Consider the following 15568-nt stretch of genomic DNA (forward strand, 5'->3'; position numbering starts at 1 on the left):
GGGGGCTGGGGGAGCAGGGGGGGTTGGGGGGCTGGCAGGGGTCCTCCCATTGTCCCCTCCCCCAGCCCCCCCTCCTCTGCCCCTAGTGCATACCAGTTCGGAGTCAGCTGCAGCTCCCTGCTGCAGCCACCAGGGACTGTCTGAATCATCAAAGATCTCCAAATGTTTTCCAAAGATTTGGAGAGCTTTGAATTGATTCAGACCTTTAAATTGGTCCCATGATTCAATCTGGATTCAGAGATTCGGCCACCGAATTGGACTGAATCTCCTCTGAATCGAATCACCACCCAAAGCTTTGCACAGTCCTACTGGCTGGGCTTTGCATGCCCAGATTGCTGCTGTTTCAGCCCTGGGAAGTCCCCAGGATCCCTGGTAAGGCTGCTGGAGCAGCCCAGGTGCTGGCCCCAGCTTCCCCCTACCCCACCTGGGGCAATTTGCCATGTGCCGCAGCACACTTGCAGGGACATTCCCTGGGGACAGCTATGTATGTGCCACTGCTATTTGACCCTGGGGAAATGCACACGCACACTCATCTAGACTTACCCAGTACATCCTGTTTTGCTAATCAAACATATAAGGTAGACTAGCAATGGCACTTCTTGGCCATTATAACTTCATCTCTATTAGGAAGGCAAAATGTTTAAGTGCAGATAAGGCTATAAGAAGTCATCCCAAAATAGTGACATTTTTGCATTTCATCACACACTTGGAGGCTAACCTTATATATGACCAACTGAATAAAGGTGCAGATGACTTTTTTGTAAGAAACAAAAGAAAGGTAGGGGTGAGTGAAACCATGTAGGTAACATCTATCTGTCTGTTCTGTCTGTCTGTCTTTAAAAAAACAGAAATCCCTTTAGTCAATTTGAGAGGTGAACAAGGTCCCCCTGGTGAGCCTGGACCAAGAGGGCCACCAGGACCCCCAGGACTACCAGGCCATGGAGTGCCAGGAGCCAAAGGAAAACCAGGTCCACAAGGATATCCAGGAATTGGCAAGCCAGGATTGCCCGGAATGCCTGGAAAACCAGGAGTAATGGGGCCACCTGGGCCAAGAGGTGAGGTCGGACCAAAGGGAGAGATTGGGCCTATGGGAATACCAGGACCACAAGGACCACCAGGACCTCACGGACTTCCTGGATTAGGAAAACCAGGAGCCCCAGGATTACCAGGAAAACAGGGACCAAAGGGTGAACCTGGAATGAAAGGACTACCAGGAGCTCCTGGGATTCCAGGACCTAAAGGAGAAAAGGGCATTGGGATTCCAGGTTTACCCGGATTAAAAGGTCCACCTGGATTACCTGGACCCCCAGGAGCAGTTGGCCTTCCAGGCATAGGCAAACAAGGAATGATTGGGTTTCCAGGACCACAGGGCCCTATAGGTAAACCTGGACCTCCAGGTGAACAAGGACCACAAGGCCTTCCTGGTGTACCAGGGATTCAAGGTCCACCTGGCCTTCCAGGGGTTGGGAAACCAGGCCAAGATGGAATCCCAGGCCAGCCTGGATTCCCAGGTGGGAAAGGTGAACAAGGCTTGCCAGGTTTACCAGGACCACCTGGCTTGCCAGGGGTTGGTAAACCAGGTTTTCCTGGGCCTAAAGGTGATCGTGGCATGGGTGGTCTCCCTGGCCCACTTGGGCCTAAAGGTGAAAAGGGGCATGTGGGGCCTCCTGGCATGGGTGGGCCTCCTGGGGAGCCAGGCCAGCCTGGATTACCAGGAGTAATGGGGCCCCCTGGTGTCACTGGATTTCCGGGACCAAAAGGAGAAGGTGGAGCTGTAGGGCCTCAAGGCCCTATTGGTCCCAAAGGTGAACCAGGCCTACAGGGCTTCCCAGGAAAGCCAGGTTTTCCTGGGGAAGTGGGACCTTCAGGTCTGAGGGGGCTTCCTGGTCCAATAGGGCCAAAGGGAGAAGCTGGTCACAAAGGTTTACCAGGTCTGCCTGGTGTTCCAGGGCTTATAGGCCCTAAAGGAGAGCCTGGAATCCATGGTGCTCAGGGCCACCAAGGTCCATCTGGAATCCCTGGTATTGCAGGACCCAGTGGTCCAATTGGACCCCCTGGACTTCCAGGGCCTAAGGGAGAACCAGGTTTACCAGGCCCACCAGGCTTTCCAGGAATAGGGAAACCTGGTGTTGCAGGCCTCCAAGGACCACCAGGAAAGCCTGGGGCCCTTGGACCCCCTGGCCAGCCTGGACTCCAAGGTCCCCCAGGGCCCCCAGGTCCTCCTGGTCCTCCAGTAGTCATCCCACCCACCCCACCAGCCATTGGACAATATTTGCCGGAGGTGGGGCCAGGCCTAGATGGAGTGAAGACCCCAACTGGCTATATGGGCAAGAAAGGCAAGAACGGTGCTGCTGTCTATGAAATGCCTGCCTTCACAGCAGAACTCCTCACACCTTTCCCACGGGTTGGGGTGCCTGTGAAATTTGACAAGCTCCTCTACAATGGCAGGCAGAACTATAACCCACAGACGGGGATCTTCACTTGTGAGATCCCAGGAATTTACTACTTCGCTTACCATGTTCACTGTAAAGGGGCCAGTGTCTGGGTGGCTTTGTTCAAGAACAATGAGCCGCTGATGTACACGTATGACGAGTACAAAAAGGGCTTCCTGGACCAAGCTTCTGGAAGTGCTGTCGTTCCGCTCATGCATGGAGACAAAGTTTACGTCCAGATGCCATCTGAACAGGCAGCAGGACTCTATGCTGGGCAGTATGTTCACTCATCTTTTTCAGGGTATTTATTGTATCCCATGTAAAACAAAAAACACACAAAACCTAAACTTTTCTCTCTGCTTCAAACTTTTATACCATTGAAAGATGCATTTAAATGACTGTTTTGGACCACCTTATACAAAAAAGCAAAAAACAAAAAAAAACCAAAAAGAAAAAGTACAAAGTTTAACATTATGCACAACTAGTTATAAAATGGTGTAGTGAACATATTTAATAATGTGTATCAGGTTCATTACAGTTGTTTTGTACCCAATGGGGACATATTAGCTGTACATTATATATTTCTGTGATACCGTGCTTACTTCATTTCATTTACAGTAACGTAGTAGTAAGGTTCAAATCTAGTGTATGTCACTCACTCCTGTTGCCTACTTACATGAAACAATGATCTAAAATATGAGATGAAGAATAACTTAAAACAGAATGAGTCAGTATGAAATATAATATATAATTATATAAAGTTTGAATGAACTTTTTTTCTGAAACAGGGTTTATCTATCTACACCATAAGCAGTGACACTTCTAGCCTGAAATCTTTATTTTTCCCAATGTAAAATATCAGTTTTATATGATCCATAAGTATGAGTCTACTCGATTTGTAATTGTGTATATTTTGCAGAAACCATGAAATCTGGTATTGCCCACAAAAGCAACATAAATAAAATGGTGGCTCTCCAGGGGAACCAGTGGTCCTTGCTGCTGTAGCCCACATAGGGGGAAACTCACCAGCAGGCAGGACTGCACAAAACGCAGCGTACAAGATGATGGCTGTCCCCTTATCCTTCCTTCTTATGCTGGGGCCTCTCTGACAAACAGTATTGAGGGACAGGGCTGGTGGAGGACATCCAGGAAATATCCACAAAATTTACTGTTTATGTCATGACCAACCCATGAAAATTGTTTAGTCTCACTGCCATTTAAGTCCTGTTAGGTCCCTATATACAAAATGAGAAAGGACATTAGCACAGGGTAGCTTTAATTATTGCTAAATGAGCCCATTTTTCAACACTCACTGGAATTGAAGGGAGTCTTCTATTGCCTTCCATAGGCACTGGATAAACCCCTCGAATGCCAAAGCATTGAAGAAGCCACCATATGCATTTGCAAAGTGAAAGATGGGTCAAATTAATCTCAGACATGGTTCTAGTCCAATTACTTCATTCATCTGTTATGTCAAAGGTAGCATTTGGGCCACATCGTAGCATTTTGGCCAATTCTCGTCAGTGCAGCAGACTCATATCTATATACTCACATTTCCAGACTCATGCTCAGAACCTGTGTTCTGTTTGGCTTCAGCAGTATGTTCTTGTTATTTGGTTCATCCAAACTTACACCAGTTTATGAGCAAATGAACAACAAAGTGCTGCTGCTGTGTCTGCTAAAGAAAAAAAGTGAATAAATGGGCTTGAAGTGGTCCATTAATTATATCAATAACAAGGTTCAAGCAAACAGATTTGAAAAGTTTCATTTCACATAATAATTTCCAGCCCTTGTTATTTATTTTCATTGTGGATCATCTAAGTTTGTGTATACACAGGTTTCAAACTTGTGTATATGTGGGGAAAGCAACTTTTTGCAAGGTACTGTCTGTTAAGCAATAACGCTAGTCTCACAGCAAAAAAAAGTTAATTACTAGGATTAATTTTAAAATAATAGTGTCATCACACTATGGCATTAGTTAAAAAGCAGGTTGAACACTCTTGACTTTTGTTTTGGATAAGGCTAACACATTTAATTCAAAATGAAGTGGGATCTTCCATTAAAAAAATGGATTTACCTTGCATTACCATTATTTAAATACCGAATTTAATGCAGCATGACCATCCACAAAAGACTCAGATGACAGTAGTGAGGTGTTCAGTCCCAGATATTTTATGGAATGTTGGCAGCAATGGACAGTTTACCAGCCATTGATAACTTGGTATGTTTCCAGGATATATATGAGACATGTCAACAGCAAATAATTTTTGTATTTAAGATTTTTGTACTGATTTGAAAAAATATCTTATTAAATATCTTTAAAAAAAGGTTTCCTTCCTTTATTAACAGAAAGACTAGGAAGAAAATTTAAACCCATCATTTGGTTCATATTTTCATAGCGTGAGCACACACAGAGTCCAGGCAGGAACACAAAAGCACTAGTGTAATGAAGAGGAAGTCATCAAGACTCCAGCCCTGGGCACAGACCCTGGGGTTGACACAAAAATAGTAGCAGCTGCACTGCCAGCCTGGCCACTACTGCTGCCCATGGTGATCAAGAGTCTAGTTACACTTCTGCAAAAAAGTGTGACTACAAAAGGTATTCTTTTTGGCCAAGCTGGCTCCTATTCATAATGTGATGCTAATAGAACTGCAGCACATTTGCCAGTAGATGGTGTCTCTGGGCTTCTGAATGGACTATAGTAGTAAACATTGCTCTGAGAAAAGACTCTTGAGACTTGCATGTAGCTTTAATCCTGTATTGCCTTGCATCAGCCACAGTGGAGTGTTGGATATTATATTCCAGTGTACATGTAAATGGAGAATCTGTGTGTGTATGTGTTGGTGGTGGGGTGACTATGGTTAAGCAGGTGACACAGTCACACACCAAGTGTATGTTGCTTGTAAGCAGGCATACTGACTAAAAAGTGGGGGGCAAGCCAGGGGTGTTACAAGTGAGAGCGTAGAAGGGACGGGTCTCAAGAGAGATGTGTTCAAGTGTGATCTTCATTATTCCAGGTAAAAAGATTAACAAGCCTCCTTTTATGACTTAGTCCAAACCAGTAGGCATGGATATACTGCTAGCCATGAAACACAATCATGTCAACAGAGCTGGCAGACTGGGAATCGAGATCCAGCTTCTGTTTCTGGATCAGCCTTTGCCTTGTGTTCTGACAATGAGCAGAGTGCTTTTCATCTGTCTCAAGTCCCTCATCTGTAGAGAAGTGTACTCACATTTGAAAAGCACACTCATGAGATCAAATGCTCTCTAACCTCCCTATCACATTTTACTTCCAACTGTGTACCAATAGGCATGCACACACAACATTTTCTGCATGTGAACGGTACAAAAGCAGGCCCACAGCTGATGCAGTTCTAGAAAGGAATCATAGGGTGTGTCTACAAATGAAATTACTGTGCCTGAATTTTATTTGCAGAAAATTTAGGCTCATTCAAGTGCTCTAGAGTGCATGTCTACACATTAGCCCCTGTTGGGAGCAAACTGCACCCAAGGAGCAGCCCAATCCAGGACTGCTCCAGCCCCGCTCTGCCTCCTTGCAGCAGACAGGAAGAGCTCCAGGCTTCCCTGGGTGCCAGCCCTTGGGCTGGCAGGGTGCACAGACCCTGATCTGGATCCCCAAAGGGCCAGGAGAGTTATCCCCACTCAGTGGAGAAAATGTTATTTGGAGTGGCTAGGCCAGGGGTGGGCAAAATGCGGCCCGGGGGCTGGATGCAGGCTGCCAGCCATTTTATCCAGCCGTGGGGCCCCTAAAAAATTTAGAAAATGAACATTAATCTGCCCTGTGCTGTCTGTCATGTGGCCCTCAATGGCTTGCCGAAACTCAGTAAGCGGCCCTCTGCCCAAAATAATTGCCTGCCCCTGGGCTAGGTAGTGCAGAGCACACCTGCCTGACCCCCCTCCTCCCCCCCGGTAGGGCCATTGCAGGGGCCAGCGCATGCTGGTGCTATACACACTGTGGTGGCGGAATGCACGGTGGGAGTGCTGGGCACGGTGCTGTGGCGGCAGGGGGTGGCAGTGGCATTTTCTCTGGCTGCTGCAAAATTAGTGTGGGAGGGCTAAGCCCCATTAGCCCTGGTCTTCCACTGCCTGTGTCAGTGGAGACTCTGCCTGCCAACCATGTGGAGTTTGGGAGGGTCAGGACCTGATCTCCACATGACTGGGGATGCAACAGTCCCAGCTGCTGGCACAGATCCCCCCCTCCCCAGCAAGGGACTTAGCAGACAGCAACAGGCCCCCTGCTGCCTGAGCTGACCAGAAGCAAATTGTTCCCAGTAAGTGTCTACACATATGCACTAAGCAGTAGCTAATGCATTGTTAATCTAGTACCTGTATTTCCTGGTACTAGCAAACAGCTTATTAGCCTATTTTTCTGTGCATAAATTTCTATGCATGTGTAGATAGTGACACTTTACTGGGCATTAGTCTAATGTGCAGTAAAGCATCTTGTGTAGATGTGCCTATTGGGTCCAACCCATCACTTACTCTTTGATATTGCTGTGCTATTTGCTGCTCAGTAAAACAGCTATGGTAATCAAAAAAATTGCAGGTCAACATAGGTAAATACCGTCTTCCTACCTCACATTACATGGTTGGGTAAGCAGGGGCAAGGAGTTGAACTGGCATGGGGTAGGCAGAAATTTTCTGACAATATAGAGCAGGAGCAAATGCTCTGTTCTTTGACTGCTTTGGCCATGACTATGGAATGACTTGTAATTCCATGGATATGTCTAGGCCAGGAGTGTGCAAAATCCAACTGCCAGTTGATTGTATCCAGCCTCCAACTACCCCCACAGTGCTCCACATAAGGCTGAGCCCCACCTACTTCGACCTGGGGCAGCCCGTGCCAGGCTCCACCCACACCAGCCCTGCACCAGCTGATGGCACCACCCCTGTCCCGGCCCCGGCCCCGGCCCCAGCCTGTGTATACAGCTTCCCAGTGGGACTGCCTTCCACCCACTCAGCTGCTGACAGGTGGCCTGCTCATCATTACACCGGGTGGGCAGAGTGGGTGGAAGGCAGCCAAGAACTGGAACAGTTGCCCCATGTGATGCGGCAGGAGCTGCCCGGATACAGCTTCCCTATCACCTGGCTGGACATTTGGTGCCTGGTATGCATCCCTAAGGCTGCCCCTGCTTCCCTGCATTGCCTGCTGCCTGGAGCAATGCAGCAGGGGCAGGAAAAGGAGGGGGAGCCACTGGAGGGAGGGGGAGCCAAGCAGTACCCCGGAGGCTTCAGCAGCAGCAGAAGCAGTCCTGCCAGGAAGCTGTGTATGCTGGCTGGGCCCAGAGACATCAGGGAGTGCAGGACATGTGCAGACCAGAACATGGCATGGGCTGCCGCAGGTGGGAGTGGGCAGGGCTCAGCCTCATGCAGAACACTTCAGGGGCAGCCACAGGCTGGATAAGGCAGGGGCAGGGGGAAGGTGAAACTCACCTGGCACCCTGCAGTGCACCACCTGGGTAAGCTCTGCTTCTTGCACCCCCCAGACCCCCCCCCAGCACACTATATAAAAGTAAGACATATATCAGACAAAATTATGTTTTGAAATAAAATTAAAATGTTATAGCAGATGTTTGATTTTTAGTACATGATTGATTTTTTTTACCTATAATTTGATAAAATTATACCTTCTGAAAGATTTTGTGTGCACGGCCCTCAACAGCCCACCAAAATATGGTAAGTGTCCTGCCAACCAAAATAATTGCCCACCCCTGGTTTAGACCAGCATTTCTCAACCCATGGGTCTCGACCTATAAGTGGGTCACAAGAATATACGAAAGAGTTGCAAACAAGCTTTAAAAATAGATTCTTCTTTAAAGAAAAAAAAATGTGGGCTTTTCCCTTGCAGGCTGGCAGAGTTCCAGTCTGCAAGGTGCTGCTTGAGGCTGCTTGAGTCCACTCGTCCATTCCCCCCCACCACCACTGTGGGGTTGGGGCCTGGGGTTACAGGGCAGCAGGTTGGGAGTGAGGGGCACTGGGTCAGGACTGGCCATCAATGTTTACAAATGGATCCTGGTACAAAAAATGTTGAGAATCACTGGTCTAGAGTCTAGACAGTGCCAGAGAGCACTGCTGTAGTAATACACATCCCTGACTTGCTCCTGCTCCATACTTGCTATATGCTGAAAAAAACTCATGCACTCTCACAAGCATGCCTGAGGGTGGTGTAGCACCATCAAGCAGGTAGGAGATGTTTATATGGCATTCAGTATATGAACAAGAAAGTCGGGTGTTTTTTCAATATGGTGTTGGAGAATTTTAAAAGGGTGTAGACATGTCCTAAGAGTAATAATTCCCCTCCAGTCCTCTCCAGGACAGCCTGCACAATGTTGCCCTAAAGGCCAATACTAAAATGAATGTAACTACATATTCAATCATGGTGGAATTTCAGTTTTATCACGGGGCCAGGCTCAGGGACCTAGAAGCCACGTCCTTGACACCTAGACCTGCAATTTCTTTAGAGAGCAATATTCCCCCCTTCCCACGCCCCACTCAAAAAAGTAAGTAAATGCCATTTCTTCTCAAACTGGTATTCATGGAAACAAGAGAAACCCAATCTGATGCATAACCGTACGTTCCTTCACTATTTCTCTCTGTGTCTTTCTTCCAGGGCCTGAGAGAAAAGCTTCTTCTACTGTTAAGCCCTTCCTGTTGCATTCTTGTTTAAAGCCCCATTATTAAAAACCCATGCAAATATTTCAGTCAGCAGAATTTCCCTTTTGATTCACAACTTCCCCTCATGAAACCATGACACAATTTTGCTTTTACTCAGCATAGAGCTGTTTGAAACTTGATGTGCAAAAAGTGGAACCATTTCCCAAGACAGTGATTCCTTTCTGCCTCTCAGCTTTGAAGCGCATTTGTACACATAATGGGGTTTAATCCTCATTAAATTAAATAGGTTTATAAAATTTAAAATAGTTTATTTTAGAACGTTTTGTTTGAACATAATGGCTGCATCTACACACCACGAGAGCTGCCCTTTAAGGTGCTGCAACTGTGTGTCTGTTTGAAGGAGTGGGATTTCCTGCCGCTTTAAAAGTCTTTTCAGCGCATTAAAGTAAAACTGCTGGGACATAATTTAGTTTGCGTTTCTGCCAATTACATCGCCGCATCTATGGATTTGTTGCGTGTAAACACAAAAGCACTCAAAGACGTGTAATGAACCTCTTGTGATGCCTTGGATACCTGGCCAGGCAATATCTGAGCAGCTGTGCATGGAGCTTTGTCTAATTTTGGGATGGCTATAGCCTCTCCCCCCCCACCTTGGACCCAGACCTACTGGTAGGATGTACAGCATGGTGCGTGTTCAGCATAGTACAGCATCACAGCATGTCCACAAATAACTCTATAAAATTGACTCCTTTATTTTCTTAATGAAAATATTCTTCTGACTGTACTTGGACATAGCATTAATATAATTAAATAATAAAATAGCTCCAAACCTATATTACCTATATGTTTATAATATAGCTCCAAAACTATATATATTAGCCCCAAACCCAGAAAAGAGCCTTGCCCTGCACTAGCTCAGGTTTGAAGCAGGGGTGTGTGCTATGTCTCAAGAGCTACCATTAACACTTCAAGGTCTAAGGCAGGCATCAAACAATCAAGACCTCTTGCAACAAGTGTCTGTATTCAACCCACACCCGGTTTTGTAATGGGTCTTCATTAACACCCAGGCTACATTTGTCCAGCTAGTTGAGTATTGCAGACTCCTGTGCCCTGCTCTCCTCTCCTAACCTGCTATTTTGATTTCGGCACCTCCCTCCCCTCATCTAACCAGAAATGAATCAGTCATTCATTGCAAGAAAAGCAACTCTAGTATGCAAGCAACAGAGCAGGAGGCATAGGCAAGTGGCACTGTTTGGACAAAACAGTCAACCTAGATATATTTTCTTAGTTAAGCGTAATTTCAATATACAGCATACGTGTATAACTTCAAGGTGTTCTGTACCTGTAGCTGTACTCTTCTTTGCATACAGATTTTGGCTCTGGAGAGCCAAGAGACAGAAGCCCTTTGTGAAGCTTTGCAACGTCACACTTTGTGAAACTTTTTAAAATTTCACATAAAAAGATGGTCAGCAACTATTGCAGTCCTCTGCCTTTCCAGATCTGGGCTCTGGGGAGTTGGTTTGATGATAAGAACCTTTACTAACCTCAGTGACCCATTGACCAGGCCCCTGGTGCCAGTGACCCCTGCCTGACCCTTCCCCTCCACCACCATCAAGCATGCACACACCTGCCCCATCCCTGGCATTTACAAAGAATGAAGGCTCTGTATGTATGACCTGGTCAAAGTACATTTGTAGGGTCAGGTCAAAGAACAGGGCTCATGTTTTATCTACACACAGTTTAGGGGCCCTGAGAGAAAAGGATAGACAAAAGAAACAAAGTTTGCGGGATGGCACCAGCATGTCTGCGGTACAAAGCTTTTGCATCAGAAAGGGTGGAGGGGGGGTGAAATGTTCCTTATTCCTACGGTTTTTGTAAAAAAGGTCCTGTAATTAAAGTTGTTACATATGCCTGAGGTTTAGAAATGTGAAGAGTACTGCTCCTTAATAATGGTTACCTTGAATAACGCGTAAGGGTTGGTTGCTTGTTTATGTAAGTTGGGCTTAATTATGTGCACCCCCATGACCCTTATAACACCCACCCATGCAGCAGGAGGTGGATGCACGTGACACAGGTGGTAAATTTGCTACTGAGGGAGCATGCCCTGGCACGTTATCATGTTAGTGGTAACTTGCACTGCTCCTTAAAATTACAATTGCCTTCCAGGAACCCTATGCGCAGTGGACTTGTGATCCCAGACCCCTCCCCCGGGATATGCTGCTGCCAATCTCCAAGCAACAAGCAGCAACAGCATGGCATGGCACATGGCGGGCAGGGGGGCGGGGGCAGGGGGTAAAGGAGTTTTATGGGTGGTGAGTGATGGGCACTGCCAGGGCCAAGGGTGCCTAGATTGTGAATTAAGGCAAGCAGGATGAGGTGAGACTGTGTAATTGTGACTGGCACAGCAGTGCAAGGGTCCATGCTGATTATGAGCTGGCTCCACTCAGTGCTAGGAGCAGACAGGGACCAGTTGCTATGACAGCATCTCACCTGCTGCCATGAGTCTGACTTGGTGGGGAGGGGGCTGACCTTCTGCAATCATGAATGGTGCGGCAGGCAACACAAAAAGGCAGCTATGGGCTAAATGCACTCATAGCTGTGAGAAGCCGTGCACCATTTATTCAGTCTTCCAACTAAAGTCAAATGAAAGCAATCCATGACACCCCCTGTAGACATACAAGCAGTTCATTTCTAAACTGAACCTGAGGCAGACTGTGTGTTAATGGTGCTGTTCTCATTAAGGGCTGCTGGCTGCCATGGGTCTGGCTGTTGGGTGATCTTGTGCAATGGCAAATGGTGCGGCAGCCGGCACAAGAAAAAAAAAGCAGCAGCTACGGGTTACGTTCAGTCAGGGGCAGATAACGGGGTGATGGCACCACTGTCACCCTGGCCAGGGCATGGCTGGGATGAGAGTGGTGGAGGTGCGGGGGTCCATACAGGAGAATGAACGTTGATTCATGTTGGGCTGGGTGGACCACACCATCTGGTATGCAACACCTAGCATCCAAAGAAACACATTAGACAGTTATCCAAACAGGGCAGCTAACCTTATGCATTAGTACTACCTCAAGTATTTGAGTGCATTTCTGTTTGCACATAATGAAACCATGAACGTGACGCTTTAATTCATGATCCAAACTAAACTATGTCTGGATGAGTTTTACTTCAGTGCACCAGAAAGACTTCTAAAGCATCAGGAAAGCCCATATGTGCAAATGGTAACACCACTGGAACACAAGAAAGGGCAAAAATCATGAAGTGTACATGAGTCCAAAGAGGCAAAAAAGGCACTAATTCTCATAGAACATAACATTTTTGCACCATGCTCAAGGAATGAGAAAACTAAGACATTTCCTCCCAGCTCCTCTGCCCACCAAGTCTGCTCTGAAACTTGGCATCTCACTTGCTAACTTAATGATAGGCCCACAGTACCTGGTTTACTAAGCGCTGTAATGGATCTGGCTTGTGTAGCATTAAACTTCCTAAAACAAACCTGAAAAGATCAGTATTTTTAAATTTTATTGTATGGAAAATAATCTCTTTACAATCTGCAATACTTTAACACTCCATTGTAAACAACAGTTAGTAGGCAACTGTTGATCCTCTGGATGATGGTGCACATGTAACAGGTCTAGTCATATGTCTAATGAATCCATTTGTGGCTGACAAGCCCAATTTGAGAGCAACAGAACTTGTTACAAGTTTCACAGATCCATATGTTGTCCGAGCTGGAGTCCAAGTTTACAGCATATGCTGCTTTCTTCTTTCTCATTTTGCCTCCATCCTTTGGATCAAAGGTGTTGAGTTGTACCTAGTGCCAGATGTTCCCTCCAGATTGGACAGGATTCTGTGTGCTCCTCCCAGCTTTCTACACTGATGTTGAACAACTTCATATTAGTTTTGCATACATTGTAGCCCCACCACAGAGGGTGACTCCACTTTCTAGAGCTGTCTTGAACTTCGCTATACAAAATATTCTTGGGGATACGGTCTTTTGTTCTCCTGATGTAGCCAATCCCTTGCAACCTCTGGTTCTTGATAGTGGTTTCTAAGTGGGCCAGCCCTGTACACTCCAGTACCTCTGTGTTTGGTATTCTGTCTTTTCATTTCCCAACAGTTAGCTTACCTTCAAAACATAACTTGTACTCAAAGGCTTATTACATTCAAACCGAGTAACAAATAAAATTGCCAAATATATCCTTCAACACAAATCCCATTGTTTTTCTCATGCTCTTAAAAAGTACACACTTTCTGTAAAAAAACAAACCACAAGTATTTTAGGTGAAGAAACATTTTAAATGCCCTTTTAAGGGGATTTAAGATGAACGGGAAAAATACATTGTCTATATAGAAAACACGACATATTACACACTAATACTTTTTTCATCATTCTATAGTAGAGTTAATACAGAGTCATTTGAAAGATAAAGGTAATCCACTAGTGCTCATTAGACACTCATGGATTCATCCTTAACACATTAACTCAAAACCCTCTTCCTTTGTAGGATCCCAGCATCTCCCACACTTGCCACAGCAAAAGAAATTAGGAGGAACTTCTATAACGGAAAAAAACTGGTCTGAACATGAAGAAGGGCCTGTTGTTGACTTTAACTGGGCTAAGATTGGGATGTTCAGTCCAAACTGGTCAGTGGAATATGCCACTGCGTTTTAAAAAGTTATGCATTAAATGCAAGATACTAAAATAAATTAGCTATCCCACACATGAGAAAACAGGAAATGGGAGGAAAAAAGAATGAGACCTTTAAAGTGGCGTTGCAGTTGACAGAAGGAAAATCCAGATTAAATGTACTTGTATCCTTCACTGTTATGCTGCTGCTGTATGTGGGAATACAGTTTGAAACACCCCAGAATTCATATAATAAATGCCTTTGCAACTAAGGAAATAAAAAGCAGCTTTTAAAAGACTGGTGAGCATAGATATGGAGTCAAGACCCAATGGAAATGAAATATGCTCTCAGAAAAGCTGGCCTCATTGTTCAGGATTTCTTTAAAGGAGAAAAACATCTCAAGGCATGTTGGAAGTAATGCTGGTTTATGATGACCTTTAAATGTATGTCATATTTAAATCAGACTGCATAGTTGTAATCCTTTACTGTTTGACACCTATTGTGGTTATTTGCAGCTGTGCAAATTTCATGTTAAATGCTACTATGCCCATTTGAAATCAAGCTGTACTGACTTTGAATAGGTGTAGAAATAAATGACTTACAAGATGCATGGCAGCAGGGAATTAGAACTGTTGCATACATCATCCTTTCAAACGTACCAGTGAAATAAAGCTGTACCAATGATTTTATTACCTAGTATCACAGATAGAATTGTATACCAGTGGATGATACCTTCTGAAGATATATACCTCCTCCCCCCACCAACACCACATATAGCATGCCTATGAGACTTCTGCAGATCTAATCTTTCTCCTTATATCCCTTCACTGTCATTTCACCTTCTCCAGTTGTCAACCTTTGGCAAAATGAGAGTATAACCAAGAGTGCTGCAGTGCCCATACGTCAATTTTTTGGCTGAAATCTAACTTTATAAGATATCAAACAAAATAAAAGTAAATAACAATAACAACCCCAAATAAAACAACCCCAAAGCCCTGAACATGGCAGGAACTCCGAGAGATGGAGGGATGAGGGTACCTTTATGAAAGATTTTTATTTGAAGAACTAAAGCAGAGGAATGCATTCTATATAGATGCTTTGATGCTCATGATGTTGGACCAGCCAGAATGTTTCGAGCTTTATAGGGTGGATTTTCCTACTTTGACCTATTAGGCCTACGCTAAGCACTTTTTGAGAACTGCACCCATAGGTTCTTCTGTAATTGCCATCTATCAATGGCTCTCCCACATAAAAATTATCAGTGTGGCTCTGGTTGCCAGAAGTTGCCACTTTCTTTAAACAAACTTTTTCAATGAAGGGAAATGCATAAATGCCAGCCAGTGTAGAAAGTTTTTGCAAAAAAATTATATACTCAATTCAAGTCCAAATTTGAAGCAAAGCTTCCCTCAAAAGGATGGGAATGTGTACATGAGAAAAAATAGTAGAGACATGATTCACTAAGATGGAGCACTGACAACAATGGAAAAAAGAATTTGGAGTCCTTAGACTCCCCATGTTCTTGCAGTTTCCTGTGATATGCTTCTTTCACAAGGGCCTAGGTCCAATTAATCCAACAAAACTAAATCAGAATGCAGTCATTTATAGTCTTGTACCAGAATCAAGTATCTAAAAAATGGCAACACCCACCCAAATATGCTTACGTATTTGTAACACTTGTGAAATAGAAAATATTAGGTTTCTCCACTGTTATTTGCCCAATGATTTGCTTATTAAGTTTATGTCAAGGGAGACTGATTAATGCTCTATAGCAATCTTCAATCATGTGTTTTATGTTCTCTTTTAAAAACAAAACAAAACAACAACCTGCCTGGTATACACTTCTATTTATATATATATATATATATATATAT

The 15568-nt window shown here is 44.9% G+C and overlaps 1 protein-coding gene across 3 annotated transcripts in view; it reads left to right on the top strand.

Moving 5' to 3' along the window:
• COL8A1 (collagen type VIII alpha 1 chain) overlaps positions 1 to 2886 on the top strand; it is a 212670-nt gene extending 209784 nt beyond the window's left edge. For all 3 annotated transcript variants that reach the window (XM_019527569.1, XM_019527568.1, XM_019527570.1), the window contains one exon: positions 849 to 2886. In XM_019527569.1, the coding sequence (XP_019383114.1) occupies positions 849 to 2755 (1907 nt within the window). In that variant the 3' untranslated portion in view covers positions 2756 to 2886. The remainder of the gene's footprint in view (positions 1 to 848) is intronic.
• Positions 2887 to 15568: the final 12682 nt, after the last annotated feature.

The sequence above is a fragment of the Gavialis gangeticus genome, unplaced genomic scaffold (genome assembly GCF_001723915.1).
Source record: "Gavialis gangeticus isolate Ggan-Ray unplaced genomic scaffold, GavGan_comp1, whole genome shotgun sequence".
Lineage (NCBI taxonomy): Eukaryota > Metazoa > Chordata > Crocodylia > Gavialidae > Gavialis > Gavialis gangeticus.